This window comes from Barbus barbus (genome assembly GCF_936440315.1).
Source record: "Barbus barbus genome assembly, chromosome: 2".
In the NCBI taxonomy this organism is placed as follows: Eukaryota; Metazoa; Chordata; class Actinopteri; order Cypriniformes; family Cyprinidae; genus Barbus; species Barbus barbus.
The window spans coordinates 42,146,603-42,162,068 of NC_136730.1; the positions used below are offsets into that span (position 1 = coordinate 42,146,603).

Sequence of the window (15,466 nt, forward strand, 5' to 3'; positions counted from 1 at the left end):
CTCACATGAACCAGTCAGTATAGTATCTTTTGGGAAAACACTTACAAAAAGTACATTGCTTCTTGTTTGAGCATGGTACCAGGTTAATGCCATGTTTTTTGTTGTGTCAATAATGTTATTTGTTCTATGAAAGAAAGTGTTTCTGTCTGCGTATTTTTTTGATACATTGAAAAAACATATAAATATATATATGTGACCCTGGACCACAAAACCAGTCTTAAGTCGCTGGGGTATATTTGTAGCAATAGCCAAAAATACATTGTATGGGTCAAAATTATCTATTTTTCTTTTATGCCAAAAATCATTAGGATATTAATTAAAGATCATGTTCCATGAAGATATTTTGTAAATTTCCTACTGTAAATATATCAAAACTTAATTTTTGACTAGTAATATGCATTGCTAAGAACTTAATTTGAACAACTTTAAAGGAGATTTTCTCAATATTTCGATTTTTTTGCACCCTCAGATTTGAGATTTTCAAATAGTTGTATCTCAGCCAAATATTGTCCGATCCTAACAAACCATACATCAATGGAAAGCTTATTTATTTAGCCTTCAGATGATGTATAATTCTCAGTTTCAAAAAATTGACACTTATGACTGGTTTTGTGGTCCAGGGTCACATATATATGCTTACATTTCAATTTTATTACAGAAAGTTAAACCAAAGAAAACTAAACTAATGAGAAATGTTGCTTTGGCAACTAGCTCAAATAGGCCAATTTTTTCATATTTTATTTTAAGTACAAAAATATAATAAATATAACTATAATACGCCTGATTCACCTAAAACATGTCTTATTATTTTGTTTTAATTTTACTTAAATGCATTGCAATCAATCAATCAATCAATCAATCAATCAGTCAATCAATCAATCAATCAATCAATCTGGAGCGCTCCAATCAGTCAATCAATCAATCAATCAATCTGGAGCGCTCCAATCAGTCAATCAATCAATCAATCAATCTGGAGCGCTCCAATCAGTCAATCAATCAATCAATCAATCTGGAGCACTCCAATCAATCAGTCAATCAATCAATCAATCTGGAGCGCTCCAATCAGTCAATCAATCAATCAATCAATCTGGAGCACTCCAATCAATCAGTCAATCAATCAATCAATCTGGAGCGCTCCAATCAATCAGTCAATCAATCAATCAATCAATCTGGAGCGCTCCAATCAGTCAATCAATCAATCAATCAATCAATCTGGAGCACTCCAATCAATCAGTCAATCAATCAATCAATCTGGAGCGCTCCAATCAATCAGTCAATCAATCAATCAATCAATCTGGAGCACTCCAATCAATCAGTCAATCAATCAATCAATCTGGAGCGCTCCAATCAATCAGTCAATCAATCAATCAATCAATAAACCTTTCTAATGAGTGTCTGTTTAGTTTATGTGTACAAAATCAAAGCATTATTGTTCTCACACCATTGACAAATGGTGCTGATAAGCTCAAAATGACCAAAAACTGAACCTGTAAATATTGTGGAGAAACTTATTATTGGAAAGATACTGTATATGAATATGGTATACATATAGTACCAGCAGTAACTGTATCACTGTATCTTGGTACATGTTTGTAAGGAGTTTTTTTATTTTTGCATTTTAAATTACCACAAGAATTTTGTTAATTCACAGTTGATGTTTTTCTGTTCCGTTATTTTCCATAATGCATTGAAACAGCGCAGGTTAAGCTTTCAGTTAGTCATGCTTCTTTTGCTTTCAGCATGAGTTGAGGGTCTGCAGCTGTTGATCAGGCTTGAATATTATGGCTGGTGGAGACCCACTGACTGAGTGACTTGGGCGGCAGCATTCAGCAGCTCAAAGGCTTTTCCTCCCAGCTGTGAGCGTGTTGTGTTACTTATGCAGAAAGTCAAACTCCGCCACCTGTTGTGGTTAGAAACAAGACACTTTATGAAGTGAATGCATGCGTTTGCAGCTTTGTTTTGGCCCAGAAAGCTTGAGCATGAGCCAACAAGATTTTACGCGCAAATATTATGCTTAAAAATCATAAATTTTCCAGTTTTTATGTAAGCTGGAACATCAAAACCGGCCAAGCTATAGAGAGCGACATCTCTCACAATGCAAAGCTTGGCTTATTTGATGGTGAAAATATCTCAAAATGAATTTTCCAAGACGCTGGCTATTGCCTGCGGTTGAGTCGTGGGAGAGAAAGCTATAATTTTTACGATTTCTCGGCTTCTTCTTCTTTTGCCAACAAAACATCCTTACCGTCTATCCTCTTAGATAGATAGATAGATAGATAGATAGATAGATAGATAGATAGATAGATAGATAGATACCTATCTAGTGCCCTCCAAAAGTATTGGAACAGTAAAGATAAAATTGCTCTGTTGGCTGTGGAGTCAAGACATTAGCAAATATGATTAAAAGATGAATATGAGACAAAACTACAGAATGTCATATTTTATTATTAGCCGTTTCAACACATAGATGTTTTACCAAATAAAAAGAACAGCACTTTTAGAGTTCATCCCACTCATTGATTTGGCAAGTTGTGGACCGATGAGGCTGTATGCTTGGGATCTTGTGGTCCATAAACTGATCGGCCCATAAACACAGTTCCAAAACTCTTCTGGCTCACCTTTGTGCTTTTTTGCAAACTCTAATCTTGTCTTTCTATTTTTGGTGCTGGTCAGAGGTTTGCATCTTGCTGTGTAGCATCTGTAATTCTGTGTCAAAGTCTCCTGAGGACAGTAGATTGTCAGAGCATCACCCCAGCTTTCTGGAAGTTGTTGGTGATTTTACAGACATGTCTTTTAGGATTCATTTTCACAGCTTTTATGATTTGTCTGTCATCAACTACTGTTGTTTTCTCAGCCGATCAGGTAGCTGTTGGTTGCTGGTGGTTTCCAAACTCTTGTTTTCTCCATGCCCTTTGTTTTTGCTGGAGCTCTAACTGACTTCCTATTTTCTTTTAGCATCCAAGTCACTTGCTTTTCTCTCAAAGTCAGCTCCCTCGCCTTCATCCTGGTTTGTGTGTGTCATCATCAAATGCAAGATTCAGAATACAGAAGTAATGGATATAACTGATACGACACATTCCCTGCTTTTAATATCTGAAGAATTAATGCAACAGGACACAGCTGATCACTTAGAAAGACCTGTGAGGGAACTGTTCCAATACTTATGCTCACATCAGATCTTTTTAACAGCTCTTTTTGCAGTGTACTGTATGAGTGAAAAGTCATATAAAAAGTTGAACTGTAAGAATTCCTGTATGTTTTGATAAAAGCAGCGGGAGAGCGAGAGCAGACGTGGGAGATGGAAAGCCGACAGCATCGAGAGCATGTGTGAAAGCGCCGCTTTGGTGGTTAGCATTCAGCGCGCAGCGCCCGTTTCCCATACTGCCAGTCTCCAAGACAACGGCCTACTTAGAGCCACTACAGCACTACAGGCGAAGCTCTGCGAGTCACGTGGGCCGCAGGAAGAGCAGTTATGTGTGTGTGTGAGTGATATAGAGGGGGAAAGGGTGAGCTGTGCTGTACCTGAACACTGCAGGCGTTTCATAACCAGCCAAATGCGTAGTGAGACGGCCATATGTCTGCAACAGTCTGACCTCAGACATCCATCCGTGCAGGATTTTCCCCTGGGTTGTTGTTTCATTCGCTGACACTGTATGAATCATCAATATTTGGTCAGTTGGATTGTTATCCGGCATTTTTTGGAATCATACGAATTGCATTTGTTTATATCTTAGAAATTGTGTCATGGTGTAAGGTTTGTTGCATCACTTGTCTGGTTTAGTCTTTTTGGGTCAGAGAATTATCTGTTATGCATTTGAAGAGGAAAACGTGCATTAAAAAGCACCAGATTTCTGGTCTGACATATTTGTCAACTGATGTTTTGTGGGGTTTTTTAGTGGCTGATGCCAATTTCTAGCAAAAATGGTGGTCTGAAGGCTAAATAATGCAAATTAATGATTGCTAAAATCAAACAACCTTTTATCTTATTTTATTCATAAAAAATTCAAAAAGATTATCCGTAGATTATGCATCAGACTAATGCAATGCTGATATATATATATAAACAATATAATTCAATGATAGCAAGTAAGTTTAGATGTACACAAAACTGCAAAAATGTAGTTTTAATTTTATAAAACGCATAGAAAACATTTAAGAAAACAAATATTTTATTTTCGTTTTATTTTACAAAAACATTGAAAACAGTAAAAAATGTTCTATAGACTATTGTAATGCTGATATATAAATAATATCATTTAATAAGAGCAATAAGATCAGATGTACACAAAAATGGCTAAAATCAAACAAAATTTTATTATATTTAATTTTTTTTAAAAACTGAATACTGAAAAAGATCCTTATACAAGGCTGGCATTATAAATGTTGATATATAAATAATATAATTGAATGATGGTAAATAAGATCAGATGTATTCACAATTTTAAACAAAATATTTAGTTTTATTTCAATTTATAAAAACTGAAAAGATTATACTTATACAAGGCCGTTTTTAGACTTTGAAATTGATACAAGAAACCGTTTGCAAATGCCGATAAGCTCAAATTGACCAATCATTGAGCAGACACACAAATGAACGAACTGAAATAAATCCTGCAATAAATTCAACATTTCGCTACGGTTTTGGACCGGCAGGTTTTGGTTTAGTTTCTGTGGTTCAGTTTAGCCTGGGTCTGAGTTGAGTTTTGTTTGGCTGTCTGATATTAGTCTGTAGCTATGTTTCCATCCAAAGATGCAAATTTAATTTAACTTTATTAAACTGGAAAATCGCATAAAACATTTGCGAATAGCACCGTTTCCATCCAACGAGTCAAAGAGAGCAAAATCGTCACTTCCTGATAAACTGGCACTAAATATCTCTAAGAAGCCACTGAATATAATAATTTTCATATATAATAAATCACTTGTGCCTCAGAGCAGGCAAAACATAATACATGCAGTCATTGCTTTCGGAGGAGGATGCCTGCTGTTTGGGAACAGGACAATTATTCAGAAAAAGTCTACTTTGACGACACTTTGCTCAGGCATTTCAGAAGGACCAAAACAACATTTCAGATGCTGTGCAATGAGATCGGTCCGCTGGTTGGTCAAGTTATCCCGTCCCATCGTGCAAAGTCACATGACTTTTTTTGATGCGCATGGTGGAATTTTTCTAGTAAATGCATTTCCATCGTAGTTTATGCACATTTTTTCTTACCAGATTTTTTTCTTTTTTTTATGCGATATTCCAAAATGCTCATAAAAATAGGTAGCTTGTGTCTGCTCTCAACTGTAACTCTGATGTGCAGCACTAAGGTTGTGAAATCCTTGTTAGACTTGAAGGTGTGCTGTGAAGCTTCAGATATAATAAGATCTGTCTTGTCTCTCTCAGATGTGATCAAGCTTCAGCTGGTGGATGCTGGTCTGGTGGAGTGTCTGCTGGAGGTCGTGGCTCAGACGGTGGACAGCGACAGGGAGGAGGACGTGGCTCAGCTCAAGACGGCCTCAGACCTCATGGTCCTTCTGCTGTTGGGAGGTACAGGACCAAATCTCTGACAGAACTCAGATTACCCTTAATTAAATGCTTTGAAAGAACAAACATAGGTGCATACAATAATGCACGTTACATGTCATTTCCTCAAAGCAAACAGAGCCTTATAAAACATAGTTGACATAGTGTCAAGCTATGGCCTCATACAGTGTGTTTAATTAATGAAATGTGCTATTCCTGTGAATGTTCATCATCAATGTTCAGTTATATAAACTTATTACCGGCTAAATAGGGACCTGGAGAGGAAAAGGCTGAAGTGGGGCTTTTCTGGCTGATGTGTAATTCACTTCATCAATATTAAACACTAGCTGAAAGAATTGTGGGGCATTAAAATGACTTTAACTGAATCTACTGAATACTGGAGGTTGGAAAATTCCTCCAACCTACACTTCAGTTCAAAAGTTTGTGTTCGGTAAGATTTTTTAAAAAAGAATTCTCACCAAGGCTGCACTTATTTGATCAAAAATACAGTAAAGTAGTGAAATATTATAACAATTTAAACAAAGTCTTTTTTTATAGGAATATATTTTAAATTGTCATTTATTTCTGTGATCAAAGCTGAATTTTCAGCATCATTACTCCATTCTATGATGATTTGACGCTTAAGAAACATTTCTGAATATTATCAATGTTAAAATCAGTTATGCAGCATAATATTTTTGTGGAAACCATGATATTTCATTTAAGGATTCTCTGATGAATAGAAAGTACAACAGCATTTATTTGAAATGGAAATCTTTTGCAACATTATAAATGTATTTACTGTTGCTTTTAATCAATTTAATGCATCTTTGCTGAATAAAAATATTAATTTAATTTTTTTTTTTTATCTTTCTGACCTCAAACTTTTGAACAGTGGTTTATGTTCCTTCATTAAAAACTTGATAATCGTCTAGTTTGTAGTTTACATTTCTTTCAGCTCTTCTTTTAAAAGAAGTCAGGGTGCGTTCTGTATCCCCATTCAATATCACATTTATTAGTAATAATGCTCTGAAAAGGCAACTGAATTGAAGAAATCGGAATCTGAGCACAGTTGAACAGTTGATCTGATTTAGGCAGATCATACTCTCAGAAACCCGATTTCACTTAAAAATGGACAAATTGTGTAGTTAATGCGTTTTGTCTTTTTTTTTTGTGTGGCATAAGTTCACTGCACTTTCTGCTGAATAAAACAGCCAAAACCTGCCTTGCTGGTTCATTGATATCATGGTGAATGATAAAATCATTAACAGCCACTTCCAAGAGCTCAAGCATTTAAAGCGGTAGACGACAAAACTGCAGCATGTGCTTATAATAAACAGAACGTTATCATCTGTTGATTTGGATGCTAATAGTTATCGTTCGTAGTGTGAACAGCCTTAAAGGCTTTGTAATTTGCATCATTCTTTCATAGTAATGTATTTGCGTTTTCGCTCATGTGTTATGTTTTCCTGTAGATGAGTCGATGCAGAAGCTGTTTGAGGGGGGTAAAGGCAGCGTGTTTCAGCGGGTCCTTTCTTGGGTGCCCTCCAACAACCACCAGCTCCAGCTAGCAGGAGCGCTCGCCATCGCTAACTTTGCCCGCAACGGTGAGACTTCAGCAGTGTTAGGGAAGGTTACTTTTAAAAGTAATGCATTACATTACTGCCTAAAAAGTAACTAATTGCATTACTTATAATACTTAAAATATTGCATTAAGTTGCTTTTGTGTTACTTTTTCTCATCTGGGCTGATCTTGCTTGTTTGTTTTTAATATAAAAAAGTTATATTTTATATTTGGTGGCAAATATCACACCAAACTTGAAATGAATAAGCCTCAGGCTGAATAAAATGTAAATTCACATCTGTACATTAAAGGCACAGCTCAAACAAACCTTACAGATTTGCTGCCATACTGGATTGCATGAAGAATAGGACGCAGGAGAAGAACAAACAACACTCTTCAGCAATAAAAAAAAATGAAACACAAATGTTACGGTTGTGTTCATAAGTTTACGTACTCCTTGCAGAATGTGCAAAATGTTAATAATTGAAACAAAATAAGAGGGATCATGAAAATTGTATGTTGTTTTTTTATGAGTAAGCTATTTCACGTCACAGATGTTTACATATACTCCACAAGACAAAATAATAACTGAATTTATAAAAATGACCCCATTCAAAAGTTTACATACCCTTGAATCTTAATACTTTGTGTCGTTTCCTGGATGATCCACGACTGTTTTTATATTGTGTGATAGTTTGTACTGCCTGCTGTTCTTCTGCATATTTGAACCCTTTCCAACAATGACTGTATGATTTTGAAATCCATCTTTTAACACTGAGGACAATTGACGGACTCATGCATAACTATTATAAAAGGTGAAAACATGTACTGATGCTCAAGAAGGCCACACAATGCATTAAGAGACAGGGGGGTGTAAAAACAGTCGTGGATCACACAGGAACGACACATAGTATTAAGATTCAAGGGTATGTAAACTTTTGAATGGGGTCATTTTTATAAATTCAGTTATTGTTTTGTCTTGTGGAGTATATGTAAACATCTGTTATGTCAAATAGCTTATTAAGGACAGTACTAAATAAAAAATGACATGCAATTTTCATGATCCCTCTTATTTTGTTTCAATTATCAAAATTTTGCACATTCTGCAAGGGGTATGTAAACTTATGAGCACAACTGTATGTTTATCTAAAATCATTTTTGCTTATTCGTATGGTTAAATCGGCTCATTAAAGGTCAGCTGCAAAGACATTGGTTAATAAAATGGGATAAAATGCATAAAGGATATTTGTGCTTTTTAACATATTTAATTATTGCGGGTATGCGTCATATTCTGAGTTTGCATTTGACTCTTTTTATTCATTTTGAGGAATACTGAATCTGTTTTTCTCCAAGTGAGATTAGTTAATGCACGTTCACATTGAGTTACAGTAAGCATCGTGTTTACACAGCGCACTTGATTTCTCTCAACATGGGGACAGGAGAGCTGTCCATCTATAATTGAGAAAACAAAGTAACTGGTGTTACTTAACTGGTGAAAAGTAATTTGGATATTTTCTTGTAAATTAAAAAGGAATGTTACTTTACTAGTTACTTGAAAAAATGTAATCTGATTACATAACTCAAATTACTTGTAATTCGTTTACAGTCCAGCAACATGACGATGGCTGTGATGAGAGTGTAAATAAGTGTTGGTTTTTTTGTGTACAGATGGGAACTGCATCCACATGGTAGACACTGGTATCGTACAGAAGCTTCTCGAGCTGTTAGACAGACATGTTGAAGAGGGGAATGTGACGGTGCAGCACGCTGCCCTCAGCGCTCTGAGGAACCTCGCCATCCCAGGTCAGCCTGAAAGTTCACTCAATCATTGAATAATTCACTCACCTGTGTCTTAAAACTAAATCTGCTCCATGATCTTCTCTGTTCTCCAGTGGCCAACAAATCTAAGATGCTCTTGGCTGGTGTGTCGGATGTAGTGTTGAAGTTCCTCAAATCTGAGATGCCTCCAGTACAGTTCAAGCTTCTGGGAACATTACGGATGCTCATCGACACACAGGGTATTAATTAACTGAATACAAACCGATTATCTACAGATAGTTCTGCCCTAGAATCATGCCATTGGTTGAGCTGGTGTTGCAGTGCTGACTGGTTGTGATGCTCAAACTAAATTTGATGTTAAAATGATACACTTACCTATAATTTGAACTATATATATATATATCAATTAAAGGGGACCTATTATGCAAAAATCACTTTTATAATGTGTAAAAATCCACCAACTCATTTTATTATAATCTAAAAAAATCATAAACAATCTCTCAGAATGAGCTGTTTCAGATTCTCCCTCTGTTCACCTCACAGAGGGGAAAAAGTCCCCCATTTGTGACGCTGTCCTATAGACACAGCCCTGAGAGAGAAGCTGCGGTCCGCCTCCGCCATTAACGTTGCTGATTACTGCTGGAGATATACACTGTCAGCACCAAAGACGCTTTTCAAGTGTTGTGTTTTGGGATGCACTAACGAACATAGCAGTCGCCATAGACTCCCTCCATCTGAGCCGCTGAGGACACTGTGGTTAAGTTTCATTGTCTAATGAAATGTCCCGGAAAAAAATCGGTAAAGTCTCCAAAACGTGTAGGGATCAATACCAACGTCAGCTCTAGTCAAAGTACGTTTCATGCGATTGTTTTCCAAATTGCCCTTCTGAAAGAGCTTCTTGGCACTCTGTAAGGCTTATGATGCTAAAGCTACCATTGTCTCTGTCTGTTTCCAGTGGTGCTGTCTTCATGAATGATCGTGAATAGGAATGTGGTAGTTAAAAGTTGCATATGAAAGCAATGTGAGTCGATCGCTTCAGTTTGTTGAGCTCATAATCACGAGTGGGACTTATTATGTGTACGTCTGTATGTCGATTACCACAGACAAAAATGAGCTAAAAACCACAAAACACAGTTCTTGATTGCATGGATTTTTAATTGAAGTTGATAAGCTTAAGTCCCTGTATGTGTTACAGCTGTTTAGCTCAGTCAAAGCTCAAAGCTCAGATTTAGGCCTGTCCCAGCTGCTGCCACACAGCAGTCAGTCTCTGATATTAAGTGAGCGGAGGATCGATGGCACTCTGTCATTTAGCAACTATGGATCTGCAGACAAGGGCTCTGCCACAGACGAATTTGCATTGTCTTTCATTGGCAACGGCCCAGCCGTGTTAGCTTTCAGTGACAGCTTGGGTTTAAAACGAATATTCCAGGGTAAATACAACTTAAGCTGTATCGACAGCATCTGTGACAGGCTGTCAATTACCACAGAAAATCATTTCAACCCATCTCAGAGAAAAAACCCCTGAAATTTGCATCTTTTACAGTGTTTAGAAAGTCATATTAAATCAATCAGCATAACTATTCAATCAGCATATTAAAATGATTTCTGAAGGATCATGTGAAAATTCATCTTTGCATCACAGGAATAAATTACATTTTAAAATGTATTTCACAATATTATTGTTTTTACAGTATTTCTGGCCAGCCCTGGTGAGCATAAGAGACTTAAAATCATTTAAAAATCTTACCGACCCCAACATTTTGACTGGTAGTGCACAGTTTTTTTTTTACAGTCGGAATCTAATTGCGATTTTTCTGCTTAAAAATTGTGAATTTTGTTTATTAAGTAAAAATATGAAACTATTTTATTGTTGTTTAATAATATTAAACAAAAATATTATAACTGCTGTAACATTCAAGTATATTTAAAACTAGAAAAATAATATAATCGATTTATTTTACAGCACAGTTACTGATATTTATATAAACCTAAACCTACAAGTTTTAATTTTTTTGTAGAAAACCACAGGGAGACCTTAAAGCTTTTCTTTTGTTGACAACAGCCAGTTTATAAATGCTTTTCATTCCAGATTTGGGGAGATTAACAGGAAAAGAATTCCAGATTAAGAAGAGATTATTTTGAGACACTGAAAACATCGGTTTGTGAGTTTGTGTGTTAATAAACACAGTGCCATGCTTTGGTCTGAAACATGTTGTGCATTTAATTCAATCTCAGACTTTATGATTTGATAATCAAACTGAGCCTCATTTTTTTCTGATTACTTGAAGCTGTCCTATCCTAAGATGTGTGATTTTTGAGTGTTAACTGGTGACATCTATGTTTTTGCTGAAAAATGTTGTTGGTCATCATTGTGTTGTAGCATGTGCTCTACGGTGGTTTGTGTTCAGTAGGTTATGTTTATCGCTGTGTGTGTGTCGCAGCTGACGCAGCAGAGCAGCTGGGGACAAAAACAAAGCTGGTGGAGCGTTTGGTGGAGTGGTGTGAAGCGAAAGACCATGCCGGAGTGATGGGAGAGTCCAACCGCCTGCTGTCTGCTCTCATCCGACACAGCAAGTCAAAGGTCTCGCACTCTAGCACTTCTCTCATTTAGGGCTCTATGAGTTCTAATAATAATAATAATGATGATGATGATAATAATAATAATTTAAGGAATAACCACACAAGTTTTGTATCCATGTTTTAATTTTTTTTTTATCTCTTTATTTAAATTTTCTTGAAACAACACACACAGACACAAAAATAGGTACTATATAGGAAAATACAACATCAAACACCTTTAGCTGTAGCATGCTTTAATTTTAACAGTAAAACTGTTGTGCAGCACTTTGACAAAAAATGGTTTGCTTAATTTTAGTTTAAAAGATAAATTAACATTTTATGAGTTTCTAAAAAAAAAAAAATCATAGAGCCCTATAATTGTAAGTAAATAAATAAATAATTAATTAAACATGCTTTTTGATTACTAACATTTTATTTAAAATGCATTTATTTTTAAATAATTATTCACAAATGCACAAAAAATAAAACTGAATTTGGTTAAACAATAAAACAGATTTGATAGGGTCTTACTCATTTCAGTGATGCTTTAGTGACTGTGCAAGTGAAAATCCCATTCGTACCATGTTACTCTTTTGTTGAATTAAACGTGAAGTTTTAAGGTATAAAGACTGAAATAGTATTTTCTTGTAAAACGTACGTAATCTTTGTTTTATTTCATCTTGAATGCATGTTCTGATTTTGTCGTTTCATGCTGTGGATGATTTCTCTTACTGCAGCTGATTTTTCCGCGGCAGATGCACATCCTCTGGAAGCTTCTGACTGCTGTTTTCTTTCTGAATAGAACGTGGTCCGAACAGTTATACAAGGTGGAGGTGTTAAGCACTTGGTAACCATGGCGACGAGTGAACACATGATCATGCAGAACGAAGCGCTGGTGGCCTTGGGTCTCATAGCAGCACTAGACCTGGGTAAAAAATCAAAGACTACTGTATGTTAGGGTGAATTCAGGTAAAATCTGGCACTTTTTGCCAGTGAAATGACTGGGAAAAATGCCCCAATTATCCTGAATTAACCCTACATATATTTTTAATGAGATGCTGACGGACCTGAAAGTCTTTAGTAGGCTGATTTCAGTGTTATTTTAGTATTACTTGTATACTTTACACTTATATGCATATTATTTTAGCTTTATTTCAATTACTGAAAATGAATTATTAAAAGTTTTAATGGTTCTAGTTAACAGTAACAACCCTGGTAAACTGGTTCACTTTTGTCTCTGTGATGAATGGCAAAAATAGTCCTAATTTACCTAAATTCACCTTATTTGAACAGATTGAGTTGCAATTTAAGTGCAAGTTGATAGCCTAATTGAAATACTGAAATAGCTAAACTTACATATTAACACAATTTGTAGTTTTGTAAAGATATTATATATATGCACAATTTGTATTTGTCTTACAAAATTGATTTGAATAATACATTTATGCATTTAGCAGACGTTTTTTCCAAAGCATCTTGCAAAAGAGAAACAAAACCAGTTCAACAATATTCATAATATACAATGCCAGGCTTTTAAACAACTAGATTAGGAAACAAGTTAGAGAAGAGGAGAAATGCAGAAGAACAAATAGGTTTTTTTGTGTGTAAGTGCATTTGTTTAAGTTATTATTAGAGTCACTTCATGGTTTTGATTTCAGATTGCGCAGAGGAGGACTTTGTCGGTGCTAATCTGGTGCAGGTTCTACACAAACTCCTGACAGATGAACACAGTGCACCGGAGATCAAATACAACTCCATGATTCTCATCTGCTCCATCATGGGATCAGGTGAGTCAGGTGTGGGAACTATTGAACAACTTTACTTTCTAAACAAAAAAATATAGCTAAAATAAAATATAAATATTAAATAAAAATTGAAATTGTTTTAGCTGAAATCAAATATTTAAAACCAAAAACTAATAAAAAATGACAAATACAGCTCATCAAAGTGACAAAAACTTAAACTAGAATTAAAATGAAAACTGAAATTAATAACTGTCAAAAAAAACTGAATAACTAAAAAATAAAAGTTAACTCAAAATATTAATAAATACTGTAATAGCCTAACCATATTCCAATTTTCTTTAAAGTAAAATGAGTTGTGAATGCTGTTTGATGTGCCAAACTACACGCTCGTGAAACCCTTTCTTCTATTTGAATGAGTGTTTTGTGCATTTTCTCCTCTCACCTCAGAGCCACTGCATAAAGAAGTGCAGAGCTTGGCCTTCATCGACGTGGTTTCCAGGCTGCGCTCACATGAGAACAAGACGGTGGCGCACCAGGCCTCTCTCACAGAGCAAAGGTTAACGGCACAGAGCTAAAGGACTCTTCCACAGCATCTCCTCCCTGCCTGCTTCCCCTCACACACATATCTCTCGTTGTCATGTGCCAAGCTGTTGTCCCCTCCCTATTCCCTTCTACAGACTCTCAAAGCCCTCTGTTTGCTCCGCGCATGCAGAGACGTGTTACCCAAAGGCGGCCATACTTTGTAGACAGCCTTCTGCAATAGATCCATACCCGAACAGCAAAATATTTTTAAAAGACCATAGCTGTGATTAAAACAAACAAACATGAAATTCACCTATAAAAGTTGAGATAAAAATAGAACATGAATGTTGGCCGTGGAAATAGCGCAATTGTGCTTTCATGACATGTAAAATCACACATACAACCAACTTGTGCATGTTTTTTTTAAATTGTCCGGTTTGTTGATGTATCTGTGTTCAGCTATTCAAGCCACGCCCATATGATATGCCCCGCCCCCTCTCCTTCTGCTTACTAATTTACATAGAAGAGTAGAGATTAAATGTGTTTGTACTGTATAGGGCACCTCTGGACCAGCATGGACCTTTTCATATTTTGCCTCCTGGTCCTTGTGCCGCCCATGATCCATATCTACTGGAAAGAGCTAATTCCATATCATTAGTCTGTTGCATTTACAAAAATCGATGATTATTGTCATATGGATGTGTGAAGAAGTAATATATCTTGATACCGAGGACTACAGTCGTTGTATGTGATGCTCTTTGAAACACGATTTTTATCATTTCAGGACCTCATCAAAAGAAGTGACGTCATTATAGTGTAGTATCAATAACTTAAAAAGGATAGTTCACCAAAAAAAAAAAAATTCTGTCATCATTTATTCACCTTCATGTCGTTCCAAAACTCTATGGCTTTCTTTCTTTTGTAAGAACACAAAAGAAGATATTTTGAAGAATGTTGGTAGCCAAACAGTTTTGGGTCTTGTTGACTTCCGTAGTATTTTTGTCCATACTGTGGAAGTCAATGGCACTTGGAACCATTTAGTTACCAACATTCTTTAAAAAATCTTCTTTTGTGTTTCTGAGAAGAAAGAAATAGCAACGTTCTGTAGAAGATATCTTGGAAGAATTTTAGTATCCAAATTGTTTCAGGTCCCATTGACTTCCATGGTATTTTTGTCTATACTGTGGAGGTTTGGTTACCAAAATTCTTCAAAATAATCTTTTTTGAAGAATGAAACTATTCGGTTACCAAATTCTGCTAAATATATTTTGTGTTCCACAGAAGAAAGGCATTCCAACATTGTATAGATACATTTAAGATACATACTGTACTGGAAAGATACTTGAGTTTTGGTAACGAATGTTGGTAACCAGCATTTTGGGGCCCATTGACTTCTATGGTATTTTTTGCTTTGGAAGTCAGTGAAACCTGAAAGTATTTGGTAACCAAATTCTTCAAAAAATCTTCTTATTTGTTCCACAAACGAAAGAAATGCCTACATTCTATAGAACATATTTTGAAGAATGTGGGTAACCAGACATTTTTGGGTTCCATTGACTTTCATGGTACTTTTTATCCGTGCTATGAAAGTTAAACGGACCTAGAGCCAAAGAAAGAAATGCAAAGACCCAAGAAGCGAACAAAAACATGCCAACATTCTGTAGAAGATATTTTCAAGAATGTTGGTAACCAAACAGTTTGTGTCCCAATGACTTCCATTGTATTTTTGTCTATACTATGGAACTCAGTGGGACTGAAATGGTTTGGATACCAACATTCTTGAAAATA

The 15,466-nt window shown here is 35.8% G+C and overlaps 1 protein-coding gene across 4 annotated transcripts in view; it reads left to right on the plus strand.

The window, feature by feature from the left end:
- Positions 1-15,466, plus strand: part of LOC306843391 (rap1 GTPase-GDP dissociation stimulator 1-like) — a 48,407-nt gene that overhangs the window by 32,105 nt on the left and 836 nt on the right. For 2 of the 4 annotated variants that reach the window (XM_079374864.1, XM_079374866.1), the window contains 8 exons: positions 5,390-5,533; positions 6,985-7,116; positions 8,742-8,876; positions 8,966-9,091; positions 11,294-11,433; positions 12,214-12,340; positions 13,070-13,198; positions 13,604-15,466. The exon at positions 13,604-15,466 is cut by the window's right edge. In XM_079374864.1, coding sequence (XP_079230990.1) covers positions 5,390-5,533; positions 6,985-7,116; positions 8,742-8,876; positions 8,966-9,091; positions 11,294-11,433; positions 12,214-12,340; positions 13,070-13,198; positions 13,604-13,731 — 1,061 coding nt within the window. In that variant the 3' untranslated portion in view covers positions 13,732-15,466. Of the gene's footprint in view, positions 1-5,389; positions 5,534-6,984; positions 7,117-8,741; positions 8,877-8,965; positions 9,092-11,293; positions 11,434-12,213; positions 12,341-13,069; positions 13,208-13,603 lie in introns of all 4 variants that reach the window. The other 2 variants (XM_079374863.1, XM_079374865.1) reach the window with 1 other exon arrangement.